At 51.2% G+C, this 18116-nt stretch overlaps 1 protein-coding gene across 2 annotated transcripts; it reads right to left on the bottom strand.

The window, feature by feature from the left end:
* Positions 1-4541: 4541 nt before the first annotated feature.
* DDRGK1 (DDRGK domain containing 1) lies at positions 4542-16932 on the bottom strand. Of its 2 annotated transcripts, XM_003941067.4 has the most exons (9): positions 16764-16931; positions 15472-15678; positions 13534-13646; positions 13162-13263; positions 9546-9668; positions 9146-9184; positions 5798-5854; positions 5214-5262; positions 4542-4843 (listed from the first exon to the last, which is right to left on the bottom strand). In XM_003941067.4, the coding sequence occupies exons 1-9, from the start codon at positions 16852-16854 to the stop codon at positions 4677-4679; spliced, it is 948 nt and encodes a 315-aa protein (XP_003941116.3). In that variant the 5' UTR covers positions 16855-16931; the 3' UTR covers positions 4542-4676. The 2 variants fall into 2 exon arrangements, with proteins under 2 accessions (XP_003941116.3, XP_074262419.1); XM_074406318.1 differs by lacking the exons at positions 4542-4843; positions 5214-5262 and adding an exon at positions 6769-6866 and having other exon boundaries at positions 16764-16932.
* Positions 16933-18116: the final 1184 nt, after the last annotated feature.

The following is an 18116-nucleotide window of genomic DNA, read 5'->3' as shown; positions in this document are numbered from 1 at the left end:
TTTTAGACATGTATGAAAATAGATGGCCAGATGCAGTGGCTCACACCTGTAATCCTAGCACTCTGGAAGAGCAAGGCAGGTAGATTGCTTGAGCTCATGAGTTCGAGATCAGCCTGGGCAACATGGTGAAACCCCATCTCTACAAAAAAACTTAAAAAATTAGCTGGGCATGGTGGTGCACGCCTCTAAGTTCCAGATAATCAGGAGGCTGAAATGAGAGACTGGCTTGAGCACAAGAGGCAGAGGTGCAGTGAACTGAGATTGTGCCACTGCACTCTAGCCTGGGCAACAGAGTCAGATCTTAGAAACAAAAAAGAAGAAAGAAAATGAGTACAACTCCATCTACCCATTCCCAGTTTTTCAGTAATTTTGAGCTCATGGTTAATCTTGTAAATAACTATTTTTTGAAAAAATGTGTAGTATGACTCCAATCTAGAACCTGTCAATAATAAGCCTTGAAGATCCACAAGAGAAGTTACCAGACTCTATGGGGTGCAAGTGGTATCAAAATAGACCTGTGTTGGGCTGGGCTGTAAAGATAAGGTATCCAGGACAAGCACTGCCTGGGAGTTACAAAAATCAAAATAGGCCGGGCGCGGTGGCTCAAGCCTGTAATCCCAGCACTTTGGGAAGCCGAGGCGGGTGGATCACGAGGTCAAGAGATCGAGACTATCCTGGTCAACATGGTGAAACCCCGTCTCTACTAAAAATACAAAAAATTAGCTGGGCATGGTGGTGCGTGCCGGTAATCCCAGCTACTCGGGAGGCTGAGGCAGGAGAATTGCCTGAACTCAGGAGGCGGAGGTTGCAGTGAGCTGAGATCGTGCCATTGCACTCCAGTCTGGGTAACAAGAGCGAAACTCCATTTCAAAAAAAAAAAAAAATCAAAATATATCTGATTGGTTGGAGCCAAGAGTCAAGGGGTCCAAAATCTAACTATGAAAAAGGGATCGCACCGGGCGCGGTGGCTCAAGCCTGTAATCCCAGCACTTTGGGAGGCTGAGGCGGGTGGATCATGCGGTCAAGAGATGGAGACCATCCTGGTCAACATGGTGAAACCCCGTCTCTACTAAAAATACAAAAAAGTATCTGGGCATGGTGGCACGTGCCTGTAATCCCAGCTACTCAGGAGGCTGAGGCAGGAGAATTGCCTGAACCCAGGAGGCGGAGGTTGCGGTGAGCCAAGATTGTGCCATTGCACTCCAGCCTGGGCAACAAGAGCGAAACTCCGTCTCAAAAAAAAAAAAAAAAAGAAAAGAAAAGAAAAAGGGATCGCTAGGCCAGGAGTGGTGGCTCATGCATGTAGTCACAGCACTTTAGGATGCTAACATGACGAAACCCCATCTCTACTAAAAATACAATTACCCGGACATGGTGGCCTGCACATATAATCCCAGCTACTCAGGAGAATGAGGCAGGAGAATCGCTTGAACCCAGGAGGCGGAGGTTGCAGTGAGCTGAGATCGTGCCACTGTAATCCAGCCTGGGTGACAGAGCAAGATTGTCTCAAAAAAAACCCCACAAAATTAAAAAAAAAAAAGTGGGGAGCTCCCAGCTGAGCCACTGGGTGAGCTCCGCCCAGTCCCAACAAAAAAAGAACAAAAACAACAACAACAAAAGGGTAAAAGACTCAGGTAGAATTACAACCAAGTCTTGAGTCCTTGGATCTGAATCATCATCCATCAGTCTTGTCTATGTCCTCAGCTAAGACAGTAACCCTAGTGCTCCAGAGTAAGTGATAACCGTACCGTTAGACGAAAATAAAAATTAAAGCCTGGGCATGGTGGCTTACGCTTGTAATCCCAGCACTTTGGGAGGCTGAGGCTGTTGGATCACCTGAGGCAGGAGTTTTGAGATCAGCCTGGCCAACAAGGAGAAACCCTGTCTACTAAAAAATTCAAAAATTAATCTGAGTCATGGCACCAAAAATGTAATAAATAAATTTTTAAAAATTAATTAATTAAAAAATTAGCTGGGCATGGTGGCGGGTGCCTGTAATACCAACTACTCAGGAAGCTGAGGCCGGAAAATAGCTTAATTTCGGAGGCGGAGGCTGCAGTGAGCCAAGATTGCGACACTGCACTCCAGCCTGGGTGACAAAGAGAGACTTTGTCTCAAAAAAAAAAAAAGAAAAATAATAAAAATAAATATACAAATAAATAAACAAATAAAAATTTAAGTAGAGGTAGCAAGGCCAGGCACAATGGCTCATGCCTATAATCCCAGCACTTTGGGAGGCTGAGGCAGGTGGATCATTTGAAGTCAGGAGTTCAAGACCAGCTTGCCCAACATGGTAAAACCCCGTCCCTATTAAAAATACAAAAATTAGCCAGGTGTGGTGGCGCATATCTGTAATCCCAGCTACTTGGGAGGATAGGCAGGAGAATCACCTGAACATGGGAGATGGAGGGTGCAGTGAGACAAGATCGTGCTACATAGTGCTACTGCACTCCAGCCTGGGTGACAGAGTGAGACTCCATCTCAAAAAAAAAAAAAAAAAAAGTAGAGCTAGTGAAATGTTTATAATCAGGTTTAGTTAGTGTCACATGTACAGATCAGTAATGTATTTATAATACTACTAGGCCGGGCGTGGTGGTTCACGCCTACAATCCAAGCACTTTGGAGGCCAAGGCGGGCGGATCACCTGAGGTTGGGAGTTCAAGACCAGCCTGACCAACATGGTGAAACCCTGTCTTTGAGGAAAAAAAAAAAAAAAAAAAGTTAATATAATAATACTATATCTGGTCTACTTTTTAGGGTATAAAAGCATTTAATTTCATCTTATTTTTCCCTTTAATTTTTCATTTTTTAGTTGTGAAAGCAGTTTGTATATATTTGGAAGAATGTTTCCTATTTGTTAAATAAATCATTCATTTAATAAATGCAGTAGACTATTAGATTGAGCACTAAACAATGCTCAAAGGATCATATAGTTTTTTTCCTCCACACTAAGCCATAGACATGAAGAATATCTGGTAGCTTCCAGGATGTGAGAAAGGAATGTGCCTTTTCCCACTCCTGGCCTTTGGTACTGTCCTGAGCATGGGATGCTGGGAGTGGGCCTGCCTTGGCCATCTTGCTATCTGCAAGGCGGTGGCGGAGGATAGCTGAGGGAAGCAACTAGAGAACCCTGGACCTGCCACCTTGCTCTGTGAGAAGCCCCTTCCAATAGAGATTTTAATTACTTGCAACTTTTTGGTCTCCCTCTCCACCCTACCCCGATCTGTTCCCACTCCAGTCTGTTCCCTAGCTCTCAACCTTGGCTGCACACTGCAATCTCCACTGATGCTCCCTGACTGTACCCTCAGATATTCTGATTCAACTGGTCCTGGGTGCAACCTGGCTGGCATGAGACTACTAAAAACTCCCCAGGTGAATCCAATGAGCAACCAGGCTGAGAACCAATGATCTAACTGTAAGTCATCTCTTTTCTCTTTGTAACTGTTTCTACCTGATACTGTGGTTGGCTACATCTGTTTCTTCCTTCTTCTACTAGAATGTAGGCTCCAGATGGCCTTCCAAACAATCCAAGTGGCCCTTCACACTCCAGGTGACAAGTACCCGTTGCTGATGAAGGTGGCAGAGTCACACCTTTCTTGAAATTTAGGTTCTAGTCAACGCTTATGGCACCCAATGAGTCAAAAACATCCTTGGCAACTCCAAAGGAAGGCTCTGCCCTGGAACCTGAAATACTGTTTCCCCATCACCATCCTGGGAGACAGTTTCCTCCTGGGCCGGAACAGAAAGCTGCCTTCCCCACCAGGCATCAGAGGAAGTGGGAGGCTTATGTTTAGGGGCCACCTTGCATAAACACACATTTAAACATGTGCCTCACCCTCAGCACAGCAAGATGCTCACGCCATGAACAGCCCACAGGAACCAGAGTGACCGACCCTCCAGGAGGTACACACCTCCCTCCCATCCCGCCCACTCCTGAGCATATGGTTCTCACATCTACCAGGGGGTGGAATCACCCACACCATTTAAACTTTTTATTTTGTCAAGATGTAGAGCTGAATTCATGTGATTTACCATATGAGCAATGTCCCTCCACTGCACAATTATAGCCAGCTCAAGCAGGTTCCCTCCTTCCTTCTACCTGCCCAGCAAACGGCTCTCCTTCACTGACCCACAGCCCTCCCTTTTAAAAGCTGATGCTCCCTAGGACTCTATCCTTGGTGATTCTCATTAACTCTTCTCCCCAGTGGCTCTCAGCCCTACTAAGGGCTCCTGATCTGTAAAAACAAAACAAAACAAAACAAAACAAAACACCCATGAGACCTCCCCTCCCCAGTTAACAGAGATGTGGCCCAAGAGGTTCCCGACTTCTACTTTGAGTGGGGGCAGAGCTTGCAGGGGACAAAGGAACACAGTAAATGTGCAATAGGTTATTTTCTTGAATGAATGGATTCATAAGAATGGGACTTCCACCAGCTTCCAAAGGACCCTCCCCACCTCTCAGATATATTCTGATGCCTAAATTTCACCTGCTCATCTAGGATCCCAGAACAGGCCTTCTCCCACACCAAGCTACACCAAGCTCAGCAGTACTCACAGGCCTTTAATCAATAACTGCCTGGCCACACTCTGTCACCTCCCCAGGATGGTGGGGAGGGATGAAGATGTATAGCCAGGTAGGCCGCACCAACTCTGAATCCAAGAGCGAAGGACTGGGGTCAGGCTGGGGCCTGGGCAGAGGGCTCCCGGCCCCAGGCGATGAGGGAGTTGCTGGCTTGGGCAAGCTCGGCGATGGACACCCGGCCCCGCTGTCGGATGAAGTTGGCCACGGCGGCCAGTTCCTCTGGGGTTATGTAGATGAACTTGCCCCGGTCGTCAATCACACCTGTGGGGACATGCGGGTTGTGGGGCTGAGCCCTCCTGGACCCTCCCCACCTGGCCTGAGAATGTCCATCTACTCCTTCACAGCGGGCTCAGGGCCCTTCAGATCTCCTGCCTGCCTGGCCTTTCCTGGCTGCATCCAGTCCTGCTAGGAGAATCAAATCTGCCTGCCCTGCCCGTCATCTCCCACTGCCTCCATCTCCAGGCCACGGCATGTCCTCCCTGTAACTGCATCCAGCTTCTCAGTGCCCCTCGTTGCATACCCCTCCCCCTATCTGGGGTGGTCATCCTGCCTCTGCCACACATCCCTGCAGCCCCTGTGGCTAGACACTCTCCAAGGCCAGGCCTGCAGCGAGTGACTCTCATTCTCTCACCTGTTACAGTCCCCTCAGCCAGCAGGTCCTGGATGCGATTTATGGTGTCCTATGAGAAGAACAATTCTCAGAGTAGAGATAGGCACCAATGTCCCCAGAAAAAGCACTGAAACCTCCCTCCCACTACAGCCAAATCTCATTCTTTCCCTCTCATGCCAGCCCCCAATTGTGACTCTGTGCTTTGCCTTTGGAAGGGCCCTGGGTAGAAGGGGCTCCGGTCCTGGGTCTTGAAAGATCCCCCAAAGAGAATCTCTTTCTTTAGGAGTGAGGCAGTGGCAATGTTTGGCAACATAGGCTGGTGCAGTCTGTGCAAGAGAGTTGTCAAGGTAACAGATTTGGGCTGTTTTGGTCACAGGGTCTGGCAGAGTGATGGGATTTGGATTTTTTTTTCTTTCCTGACTGTTCTTCCATCCATTAAAAACACAGGATTCCTAGGGTGCAAGGAGACTTCTGTGCACTACTCACTCTTGGTTGGGGACAGGGTAGAGGATGCATCAAGACTCTGTCTTTAGGGCAGGTCCTCTCTGCTAGCCACACATATCCCTGGCCACACTGCACACAGCAGGCCACGTTCCAGGGCTTACCTGAGTGCGTAGGCCCACCTGGGAAGCCAGGTCTTCCAGGAGCACAACCTTGGACTGCTACAAAAAGGAGGAAAAGAGAGAGAGGCTGAGCTTGGGCAAATCCCTCTAAGTATAAGCACCCTCCAGGTTTGTATTCTGATCTGATCTGTTCTGTACACACTCCTGTGGGACAGCCTTGCTCTCCTGACACACATACACACACACACACACACACACACACTCTCACACTCACAACCACCCATTGACAGAGACACACACAACCATAAACCCTCTCATTCCCCTTCTTTCGAGCAGGGAATCTACCCAAAACGACCACCTGCCTCATGGGCCCTGTCCTGGACTCCGAGACATGCATGAGTGGAAATCAGAGCACAGCTGCCACCATCCTCTGCATCTAGCCATCTCTTTTTAACATCATGGACAAGTTGAAGGGGACGCACCATAGAGAGGAAGGAGGCGGTGATAGTCACCAAAAGCTATTTTAAATAACTGTCGCCAGGACTTATGTTTGCTGAGGACCTGCTAGAACAAGGCCCTGAGACGGCAGGAAAGACACACGCTGAACAAGCCATAGCCCCCACCCTGGAGCTCACAGTCTGGCTGGTGAGACAGGTGAGTACATGAAAAGAGGGAGAGCAGATAAAGGTCCAAGCAAGCCAAGGTTTCTCAGTAGAGGCTGCAGGGGCCCACCCCTGCCTTGCCTTTGCTTGCCGCCCCACAGGCCTGGTCCTCCACAACCTGACACACCCACACTCTTTATCCGTCCTCTTCATACCATGTGAGGCACTGAGCCCACCCTTAAAATCACTGTCACTAGGCTGGGTACGGTGGCTCACGTCTGTAATCCCAGCACTTTGGAAGGGCGAGGTAGGCAGATCATGGGGTCAGGAGATCAAGACATCTGGGCTAACATAGTGAAACCTTGTCTTTACTAAAAATAGAAAAAATTAGCTGGGCATGGTGGCATGCACCTGTAATCTCAGCTACTTGGGAGGCTGAGGCAGGAGAATTGCTTGAACCTGGGAGGCAGAGGTTGCAGTGAGTCCAGATTGTGCCACTGTACTCCAGCCTGGGCGACAGAGCAAGAATCCGTTTCAAAAAGAAAAGATAAAAAAAATCAGTGTCACAAACACTGCTGAATGCTTTCCCGCACAGCCATGCTCCACACTCCACGTGCTTCCTCATACCCTCAGTAAAAACCTGAGTTCCCAAGGGTGCAGTGAAGGGTCCACTGCTGTATCCACACAGGCACCTACCCCTACTGCCCCAACAGACAGCACAGGACTTGGGAAAAGGCAGTCCTTTTGCATCTCTGTGAATCCTCCATCGCAAATGAGCTGGGGAAGGACTGACATAGTGACACCTCCCTGACTGCAGATAGCATCTGAGCTGTTTGAAATGCCAAACCGTATGTGCAAGCAGGAAGGCAAGCGAGAGGCAGCTGGGCCAGGATGGGCAAGGACAACGTGACCTGGTCAGCTGGCCTCTACCTACAAAACAGGGATCAGGCACTGGGCTTTCAGTAAGTGTGGTGCAGAAACATGAAGTCACCCCAGGTGTTCCCTGAAGACCTGGCCCGAGGTGCCGCTGGGGCTAAAATACATTTGATAAAACGAGCTGGGTGTGGTGGCGGACACCTGTAGTCTCAGCTACTCAGGAGGCTGAGGTGGGAAGATGGCCTGAGCCCAGCCATGGTCAGACAGAAGAATGGAACAAGACTGAGTGAACCCTGCACTTCTCTTAAATTATGCTGGGTACAGGCATGCTCTTCCAGTTCTGAAATCTTAAGACAGAAGGGCCTATCCCCTTGGAGAAAGGAGGAAAGCAGACAGATTGAATTTCAGAAGTCTTCCTTTTCCCTGCAAGATAGCGCTAGAAAAATCAGCCAGCACAGGCTGGAAAAACTTTTTCGAGACAGAGTCTCACACTGTCACCCAGGCTGGAGTGCAGTGGCACCATCTTGCCTCACTGCAACCTCCACCTCCTGGTTCCAGTGATTCTCCTGCCTCAGTCTCCTGAGTAGTTGGGACTTCAGGCGTGCAGCACCATGCCCAGCTAATTTTTGTATTTTTAGTAGAGATGGGGTTTCAACATGTTGCCCAGGCTGGTCTCAAACTCCTGACCTCAAGTGATCCACCCACCCTGGCCTCCCAAAGTGCTGGGATTACAGGCGTCAGCCACTGCGCCCAGACAAGCTGGAAAAACTTCTAAGCTCCACAAAAGTTTGGAGAACTCCCCTAGAATGGCACCTTCAGGGAGCTGCCGAAAGTGAGGGCTAGAACTGGGGACCTTTCTTCTGGTTTCTGCAGAGTAAAGGGGGATGCTGAAGCTGACCCCCTCCTCTAATAACGCCTGGGAAGGCTTCCTGGGATGGGGCTTCAGGACCATCTTGCTGCCTACTGGGTAGATGAAGACAAGTTCCAAACAGCAGCAGGCAAGTGTGAGAGCCATCCTGCCTGGCTGAAACCCCCTAATCAAGTGTGCCCAGGTGGAGAAAGGGCTCCATGAGAGGGGAATGCACACAGCCTGAGCAGATAGGACCCTCTGGAAGCTGCCAGCATTTCCCCTCCTTAGGAACCCCAGACTCAAGGCTGTGAGCCCAGCCCCTCACTGCTGGCAGACATCTAAACCCTGCTCTCTTTCAGGAGAGGTGGCGGGAGGATTATGCAAGCCCTGGCTCCTTGGCAGCCCCTAGTAGCACCCCCACCACCACCCCCGCTCCCTCTGCACTCCTTCCCTTAGCCGCCTCTGCAACTCTGAGTTGCACTTGAAAACCTCTCCCCTGACTGCATCCTTCGTGGGAGAGAAGTTGCTTAGCAGCAAAGCAAAGTAGGATGTGCTTATGCAACCTGGCGCGGCATCGAGGTGGCCTGCGTGGTAGCTGCAGACAGAAGGGGACACACTGCTGCCCCATCCTAGACTCACAAGGAAACACCATCATGTTTTCCCTGAAAGACCCAAGTTCCCAGTTAGGAGCACATGGCAGAGGACGCTTGTTTCAACTCAGTGGAGCCTCAGTGTGACAGAACTGACAGAAAACACATGTGAAGAGACTTGAAAACACACTGACTCACTGAGCATGGGGTCTGAAGAGCAGGGAAACTGTCAAACTGAGTGTGAGGAAGTGATCAAAGGCTCGTGCATCCCACACAGACCCAGGTCCTTCTCTACCTTCGGGGCTGGAGGGGGAGAAACGCTCCTGGCCAGAACCCCACAGCTCTGCCCCTCTGGGCCCCTCTGGGCCCCCCTTCCCACTCCTGCATGAGCCGGAGTGCACCACCTGCAGCCCCCAACATGCATACGCCAGGCAGGGAGCTGACACTCAGGCTCTGTTCAGTGGCATCTTACCTTGATGTAGTTGATTAACTCTGTCAGGAAGCTCTGAGACTAGAGAAGCAGAGAAATTAGGGTGAGCACCCCCTAGCAGGGCCACAGAGTTCTGTACCCATCCACCCAAGTACCACCTACTCACTTGAGGGCCACCTGCCTGCAGCCTGCCTTGCGCCCGCCCAACCACCTGCGAGTACAGCTTGCCTACACAAGCAGCAGAGCCTTCCAGGGTGAGGGTTTCGGAGACACCAGCCTCTGCTGAGGACAAAGCCTCTGGCCACCAAAGTCTGCTGGTACTAATGCCCACCCACCTCTCACTGCCTGGCCAGGGGCATCTGGGATGGGGTGGCTGGTCTTGCATCTGCACAGGCAGCACTGATGGGTGCAAAGAGGGGCTTCCCAGGGGCAGCAGGCCCACCTGTTCCTCAGTCATGGTCTCTCCCACGCCCTCCTCCTCCACCACAAAGGCCTCCTTCAGTTTCAGGTACTCCTCATGCTCCCGCTGGGCCTGCTCCTCACGAGCCTTCCTCTCTTCCTCCTCCTGTGGACACAGAAGGCAAAAGTCAGCTATTGGTAGTAGATGCCCACCATCCCTGTTCTGGTTGCTGCTACCCCTGCAGGACACCAGGGCATACAGCCCAGCCTTTACTTGGAGACAGAGCTCTTTCAAAACCCATGTTCCTCCATCCCCCAAGATGAACAATGGGCCAAGGCCCCTCTTATCACCAGTGTCACCATCACCTGGACGAATGCGGTTCAGCCCCTTCTCCTGCCCTCCGTGCTCAGATCTTAGCAAAAATCTATTGAAAACCCGGCAATGACCCCACCCTATAATACCCTCCAATCACCCGCCCTACCCTCTCACTGTGTAACTCACCAAGCATACCCCATCATGTCCAAACTTCACGAGCAAATGTGAAGCCTGCATTTCCTCACCACCCACTCACCCAGTCAGCCCACTCCAGCCTGGCTTCTGTTACCAGTTCTACAAAACTCCTGCCACAGTCTCACCCATGCCCCCACTCACCAAACTCAAGGGACAACCTTCAGCTCTCATATGCCTGTCCTCTCAGTGGATCCTTCTTTCCTCCCTTGGCTTCCAGATCCCACCCTCTCCTGGATTTCCTCCTGCTCCTCAGGCCATTCTTCCCACCTCCTTCATCATTCAGCCCTGCCTCTTCTCTCTCCTCCACATTCTCTGGGCCACCTCACCCATGCCCAAAGCATCAATCCCCCCTTCCTTGCCAGTGACTGCCACACTCGTATCCCCACTCAAATCTCTTCTCCCAAACACACAATGGCCCATGTGACACATCTACTGGCCCATCCCATCTCACAGGCACCAGACAGACCCTGGGACCTACTCTTCTATGTCTGGACCTCCTCTTGGGTCCCTGGCTCCATGAATTAACACAGCCAACTGGTCAGAAATGAGCTCCTATTGACCATTTCTTTCTCTAACTTCCCCAATCTGTCTGTGTTGCTCCATCACTACCACCTGGTACAATAGCCTCCCTCAACGCAACACATTTTCCAGAGCACTCAGAAATATCTTCTTAAAACGGGAAGCTAAAGCTGGGGCAAGCAATATACAAGATGAGTCTGGGGCATCTTGGAATGCCAGAAACTAAGTGCTCAAAAAACAAAACAAGTACGTGTTAAAGGTACTTTGGAGCCAACCGAAAAGGCTCCCAATGGTCAAAGCTGGAACCATCTGAACAGCCTAATAAATAACACGTCACTGGATTACAACAAAAAGTACAAAATACTCATGAGTCTATATAGATATAAAAAAATGACTGGCCAGGCACAGTGGTTCACGCCTGTAATCCCAACACTTTGGGAGGCTGAAACGGGTGGATCACTTGAGGTCAGGAGCTTGAGACCATCCTGGCCCACATGGTAAAACCCCGTCTCTACTAAAAATACAAAGATTAGCTGGATGTGGTAGTAGATGCTTATAATCCCAGCTACTTGGGAAATTGAGCAGGATGATCACTTGAACCTGGGAGGCAGAGGTTGCAGTGAGCCCAGACTGCGCCACTGCACTCCAGCCTGGGCGTCAGAATGAGACCCTTGCCTGAAAAAAAAAAAAAAAGACTGCATAAATAATGAATAAGGAAGGAGAGACCTATCTCCCATAAAAGACTTCCAAATAATTTATGTAAGAACTCTAACTCCCCAACTCTTAAGTGTGGGCTGTGCAGAGTGACTTCTTTCCAAAGAAATATGGGAAGTGGGGAAAGAAGCAGTCACATCACAGTGGAGAAAGCTGGCAAACACAACTGCAGCCAGGTCACCAAGGTTAACAACATTAGGGATAAGTGAAGCAGTTAACTTGCATGTTTAGCATGTCGCATTGAAGATGGCACTTCACTATGGTCTTCACTCAAATCCATAACCCCAGTCTAACCATGAGAAAAACATCAACCAAAGTCAAATCAAGGGACCTTCTACAAACCACATGCCCAGCACTCCTCAAAATTGTTAAGGCTGGGCATGGTGGCTCACACATGTAATCCCAGCAATTTGGGAGGCTGAGGCAGGCAGATCACGAGGTCAGGAGATTGATAAAATCTGAATAATGGGGCCAGTTGCGGTGGCTCCCATCTGTAATCCCAGCATTCTGGATTCTGGGAGGCCAAGGGAAGAGGACTGCTTGAGTCTAGGAGTTCAAAAGCAGCCTGGGCAACATGGTGAAACCCAATCTCTACCAAAAAAAAAAAAAAAACCCACAAAAATTAGCCAGGCATGGTGGTGCATACCTATAGTCCCAGCTATTCAGCGGGAGGGGGAACTGAGCAGGGAGGATTGCCTGAGCCTGAGAGGCAGAGGTTGCAGAGAGCCAAGATCATGCCGCTGCATTCCAGCCTGGGTAACAGAGCAAGACCTTGTCTCAATCAATCAATCAAAATCTGAATAATGTTAGAGTTTAGTTAATAATGTGTCAATATTATTTGTGAGGAATGTACCAAAGTGAGGTAAGATAAGGAAAACTGGGTACAGGGGAGAAGAGCAGGATATTTAAGGTACATTAGGTGGGACCAATATTCAGAAAGGTAAAAAATCCTCTCTGCTAATGCCTCCCCCATGCTGTATTCTGGCTCATCAGCCACAGCACCCATATTGAGGTTTTCTGCCATCCAGGATCCTGGGACAACAGGCCAGTCAGAGGTCACAGGACTTCCCGGCTAGGGCAGCCTTGGCTCTAACCCTATGCCCCCCACATCTTCACGCCGTTCCCTTTTTTTGGAAACCTGGTTCTCAGAACAAAGGAAGCATCTGGCAAACAAATGTTCATTAGCCACCCTTACTGTAGTAGCCCCCATTCCCTGAGAACCTCCTCTATGCCAGGCCCTCACGCATTCACCATCTCTTTTTCTCTTTTTTTCTGAGACAAAATCTTGCTTTGTCACCCAGGCTGGAGTGCAGTGGCACGATCTCAGCTCACTGCAACCACCTCCGAGTTCAAGCAATTATCCTGCCTCAGCCTCCTGAGTAGCTAGGATTACAGGCATGCACCACCATGCCCAGCTAATTTTTTTTCTATTTTTAGTAGAGATGGGGTTTCACCATGTTGGCCAGGCTGGTCAAAAATTCCTGACCTCGTGATCCGCCCACCTTAGGCTGCCAAAGTGCTGGGTTACAGGCATGAGCCACCTCGACCGGCCCATCCATCAACTCTTACAATGACCTTGAACATCCTTTAAGCCTTCAGGATCCAGACCCCCCATTACCTCTCTACCATCTTCTCCTCTTCTGCTGGCTTTATCTGCCAGCCACCCTGCTCACCTCCTGTTCCTCACATGCTTCCCCCAAGTTCAATAGTCATGTGCACAAGAATCCCCACTCCAGGCTCTGCTTTTCAGCAGCAGCTTTCCCAGGCTGTGCTGGAGCCTAGGGACCAAATAAACCAGGACCTGACCTTGTGCCAGGTCTACGGCCCACTTTTTATGTTGGAGGTGCCAGGGAGCTGCATAGAAAGCAAGGCTGCCCGGTCAAGGGTCAGAGGTCAGGGTTGGGGCTAGCCTCACCTTTTGCTCCTCCTCTAGGCGAAGCCGCTCCTCCTCCTTCTTCCATTCAGCTTCACGCTGGGACTCGAGTCTTTTCCGCTCCTCACGTTCAGCCTCCTCTGCCTGAAGAGAGGCCTTCATAGGGGCACATCCCTCACCCCCAGCTAGAGTGTGCCCACCTCCCAGACAGACTATGGAATGCAATGCCTGGGCCAGGGCACAGACCAAGGGAGCAGGAGACAGAGCCTCCCTCATGCTGTATTCTGGCTCATCAGCCACAGCAAGCAGCAACCACCAGCCTAGCAGGCAAGGAGCCCTGAGTCTGCCTTAGGGAAAAGGGAAGGTGGGGCCGTTTCCCACTTCCCAGAGCTGTACCCCATCCCTCCAGCTTGCCTCACGCTGGGCCTTTCGTGCTTGTTTCTCCTCCAGCTTCCGCAGTTTCTTAGCTCCAATTTTCCCTGACACGTGAGCTTCTGCCGGCTTCTCAATGTCTTCTTCCTCCTGGGCTGGGTATGGTCAAAAGATGACAGAGTTCAGGTTCTGACCAGAGAGGACTTATGATGACAGATCCCCCTCCCCTCATCCCTCTCCTAATAGAGGGGTCCCTTCCATCCACCTGCAAATGTCACTGGCCCAGCTCTGCCCTCCAGAGGCATCTGCCATGAATGCATGTGTGTGTGTGCATGAATATGCAGGAATGGGAGAATGGTGAGGGGCCCATGGGGCAAGGGAACAGATGATAACTTTTTTTTTTTTTTTTTTTTTGGAGACGGAGTTTTGCTCTTGTTACCCAGGCTGGAGTGCAATGGCGCAATCTCGGCTCACCGCAACCTCCGCCTCCTGGGTTCAGGCAATTCTCCTGCCTCAGCCTCCTGAGTAGCTGGGATTACAGGCACACGCCACCATGCCCAGCTAATTTTTTGTATTTTTAGTAGAGACGGGGTTTCACCATGTTGACCAGGACGGTCTCGATCTCTTGACCTCGTGATCCACCCACCTCGGCCTCCCAAAGTGCTGGGATTACAGGCTTGAGCCACCGCGCCCGGCTCAGATGAGAACTTTAGATACTGCATAGCCATAATGAGGGAGGTATCAGGTTAAAATAAGCAAGTGTTGGCTGGGTGCTGTGGCTCACGCCTGTAATCCCAGCACTTTGGGAGGCCGAGGTGGGCAGATCATGAGGTCAGGAGTTCGAGACCAGCCTGGCCAACATAGTGGAAAAAAAAAAAAAAAAAAAAAAAAAAAAGGCCAGGCACTGTGGCTGACGCCTGTAATCATAGCACTTTGGGAGGCTGAGGTGGGTGGGATCACCTGAGGTCAGGAGTTCAAGATCAGCCTGGCCATCATGGTGAAACCCTATCTTTATAAAAAAAAAAAAAAAAAAGAAAAAGAAAAAGAAAGGAAAAAAAGTGTTTCACAGTCACAGATAGGGCTTCCTGGGCTTTGGAGTCCTCTGGCTTCTGTTTCTGTGCCAAACCCCTAGAGAAGGGAAGTCCCATGGGGAAATTCATCCAGCCTCAAATCTGACTTCCTTCTCGCTACAGTCAGGAGTTGCTGAGGATTCTGGGCTTAGTCGCTGCCAGGATTATCCCTTTGCCCACCAAAGCCTGGCTGAAAAGACAGTACCAACACCGTGACTACCTCAGGGCCAGCTGCAAGTTCAAGACCCACTGATACCTGTGCAGCAAGAGTGTCTGAACCCAAGTCTGTGCCAGAAAGTATGGCAAAGAAAGGGCCTCTTTGTGAGCTAAAGGGGATAATCCCCAAGGGTAAAAGGCAAAAGCCTCAAATGCCCTCAGTTTCTGAGAAAGGCTCAGATACTCCCTCCTCAGGCTCAAGTCAGCCATCAAGTACTGGAGAAGGCAATCCTGAGAGCTCTCCTGGTCTCCCAGAAGCAGGGACATGGAGGCTTCTGTGTCAACAGAACGTCTCTATCTTTAAACTATTGTTTTGGGGTTGTAGGTGACCCCGCTCCAGGAACTGCAGAAGCTCTTGGCCAGGCACTCTACCTCTAGGGTGAAATCCTCAGAGAATGAGTGTGCCCATATCAGGAAGGGTGTGAGGACAGAAGGGGTGAACTGAGGAATATTCTGAGTCAATCTGAAGACCCTTGCCCTCCTGCTTGGACACTGAGAGCCAAGATGAAGGAAGAGAGAGTTGACCCAGTGGAACTAAGGCCAGGTCCCAATTCTCCCCCTGCTCCACCTTGTGGCTCCCAGATGTCCCTCCCACACTGAGGCTTCACAGCCTACTCTCCCACTTAGCTTTGGGGGCCCCTTTATCACCCCCTCCAACCCAAAACCTTTCCCCACCAGGCTGGGCCCCTCTCACCTAGGACGACAGCTTCTTCCTCATTCTCATCTGCTTCTGCCCAGGTCACCCGCTGGGCTCGCCGCTGAGCCTGTAGGCGGCTGCCCAGGTCCCTCCGGCGCCGGGGCCTGCCTCCAGCTCGTGACTCCTCAGGCTCCAGGGGCTGAGGCTGGGCCACCCAGCCTGCTCCTGCCAGCTCCTCCTCATTGTGTAGTGGCTCTTGGCCAGCTGTAGGGAAGACAGAAATGATAAAGCTACCCAGCAGCCCAGCCCAGCCCATAGCAGGAGCAGCAGCAGCTTGGAAGCCTCACCTCCTTCCTCTGCTCAGCCTCCTGCTGCCCACAGCACAAAGCCTGGACTTCTCAGCCTGGCTGGCAAGGCCTTTTCTACCAGGCCCACAGCTTGGTCCCAGGCAGCGGCTCAGCCCTTCCCTCCCATCCCCGTGAATACCCTTCTCTCCCCTCCCTGCTCCACCTTTCCAGCTGGCCTGTCAGGAGGCCCTTACCCTGATGTCCCCAGCTCTCATCTAGTGCCCCCTGCAGGACTCTCCTGATTTCTCTCCTAACACCACCTGTGGTTTTATCTGGCTCCCCAATCAGAGTACACGTCCCAGCGGTGGCCGAGCCTCGCCCAGGAAGACCTGCTGGCTCTCCGCCTTCCCTCAGCGTGGCCCTCCCACCCCGGGGAGCACGAAGGTGCTCAGAGGTAGCTTGTGGGCCCAAGGGGCGGGGAGACGCATACACACACACACCCGCTGACCAGAAATGGGGGAAAGGGGGAGGATGGGCCTATCTGTTCTGCGCCCTGAACGAGGACATGGCCGCCTTCTGATAGGGGTGCAAATCAGGGAGGGAGTGTGGGCACTCTCCTTGGCGGGAAGGGAGAGCACTTCAGGAGTTTCCTGGAGCCGCCTCACGCTTCTCCAACAGCCAGAAAATACTCGGATGCCCACTTCCTGGCACCTGCTCTGGAGCCCGGCTGGGAGGAATGGGAAAGCCCTGCGGCCTCCCTAACAGGCGCAGAGAGTGAGGGCCCAGGCGGTGACAGATGGGAGTGTGCGCCGGCCAGGCCCTGAGGCCTTTGGAGGTATGGAGTTACCGGGCGCGAGGCTCTGGCTTGGGGTCGGGAAAAAGGGGTAGCTGCGCAGCCACCGGTACTAGGAAGCCACAGTGAGGGCCCGGCGGGGACTCGGACGCGCATGCGCTCCGCCCGCCCAGATGCGCACGCACTCGAGCCGCAGCACGACGGTCTACAAAGGTTCAGAAGGCCAGACAACCCGGCCCCGCCACTCCCGGCGCAGCGGCATCTCCTACCTGATGCCGCCCGGCCTCGGCTGCGAGTTAGGAAGAGGATAAAGCCGACTAGCAGAGCCGCCGCTACCAAGTACCACATGGACGCCACCATGACGAAGACCTCCAGGCAGAACCACTGCGTCCACACTGAGGCCCGGGATCTCCTACGCCCCGCCCCCGTTTCCCAGTCTAGGCCCCGCCCACCACTCGAAGTCCCGCCCAACCGCACATCACAGAGAGGCTTTAATGTAAAATATTAAAATGAGTTTGGGGGGCGTAAAAAAAACCCATAATGTGAAAAGGAAATTATTGCAGACGGTGTGTGCAGTAGAAAACGTATATTTTTAAAACATTTAGTTTTAAAATCACTAAACAATCCCACATAGTGTTTCTGGAAACCACCGTGGAAAAAGTACGAAAAGCGGCTTGGGACTGAGGCACACCAACTTCAGGATAGCGATTACCTCTAGGAGGAAGGAAGCGGCTTGGGTTTAAGCCCTGAGCTTTAGCTGTATCTGTGACATTGGATTTCTTTGAATGAGACCAAATCTTTGATTTTAATACATTGTGATATATATACACACACACACTTTTTTTTTTTTTTTTTTGACGAAGTCTCACTCTTGTCTCTCAGGCTGGAGTGCAATGGTGTGATCTTGGCTCACTGCAACCTCTGCCTCTCGGGTTCAAGGGATTCTCCTGCCTCAGCCTCCCAAGTAGCTGGGATTACAGAAGCCCTCCACAACATCCAGCTAATTTTTTTTATGTTTTTGGTAGAGACAGGGTTTCACCATGTTGGCCAGGCTGGTCTCAAGCTCCTGACCTCAGGTGATCCGCCCACTTCGGCCTCCCAAGGTGCTGGGATTACAGACATGAACTACCTCGCCCGACCAATATACTTTTTTTTTTAACTCAGATCTGCAATTTTATATCTATTTAAAAATTAACGCTTGTACAAGAACTCATGATCCAGTTTTCCACAGTGAGCACTTGATATGCCCACTGGGAATTAAAATTTCTCTTTTGGCTGGGCCCGGTGGCTCACGGCGGTAATTCCAGCACTTTGGGAGGCCAAGGTAGGCAGATTTGCTTGAGGTCAGGAGTTTGAGACCAGCCTGGCCAACACAGCAAAACCCTGCCTCTACTAAATTACGAAAATTTGTCCAGCGGCAGTGGCTCACACAGGTAAATCCAGCACTTTGGGAGGCCAAAGTGGGCAGATCACGAGGTCAAGAGATGGAGACCATTCTGGCCAACATGGTGAGGCAGGCGGATCACAAGGTCAAGAGATCGAGACCATACTGGCCATCATGGTGAAACTCCGTTTCTATTAAAATACAAAAATTGGCCGGGCGTGGTGGCTCAAGCCTGTAA

Source organism: Saimiri boliviensis, chromosome 9, assembly GCF_048565385.1.
Source record: "Saimiri boliviensis isolate mSaiBol1 chromosome 9, mSaiBol1.pri, whole genome shotgun sequence".
NCBI lineage: Eukaryota > Metazoa > Chordata > Mammalia > Primates > Cebidae > Saimiri > Saimiri boliviensis.
The sequence above is the reverse complement of the archived record's forward strand: the minus strand, read 5'-3'. Positions and strand labels throughout refer to the sequence as shown.

Excerpts from the sequence above, each read along its gene's own strand:
- DDRGK1 (XM_003941067.4), bottom strand. The coding sequence starts at position 16,854 with ATGGTGGCGTCCATGTGGTACTTGGTAGCGGCGGCTCTGCTAGTCGGC. Across the intron at positions 13,647-15,471 it reads GGAAGAAGCTGTCGTCCTAG|CCCAGGAGGAAGAAGACATT; the intron begins GTGAGAGGGGCC and ends GACCATACCCAG. Across the intron at positions 4,844-5,213 it reads GGCTGAGGGGACTGTAACAG|GTGTGATTGACGACCGGGGC; the intron begins GTGAGAGAATGA and ends ATGTCCCCACAG.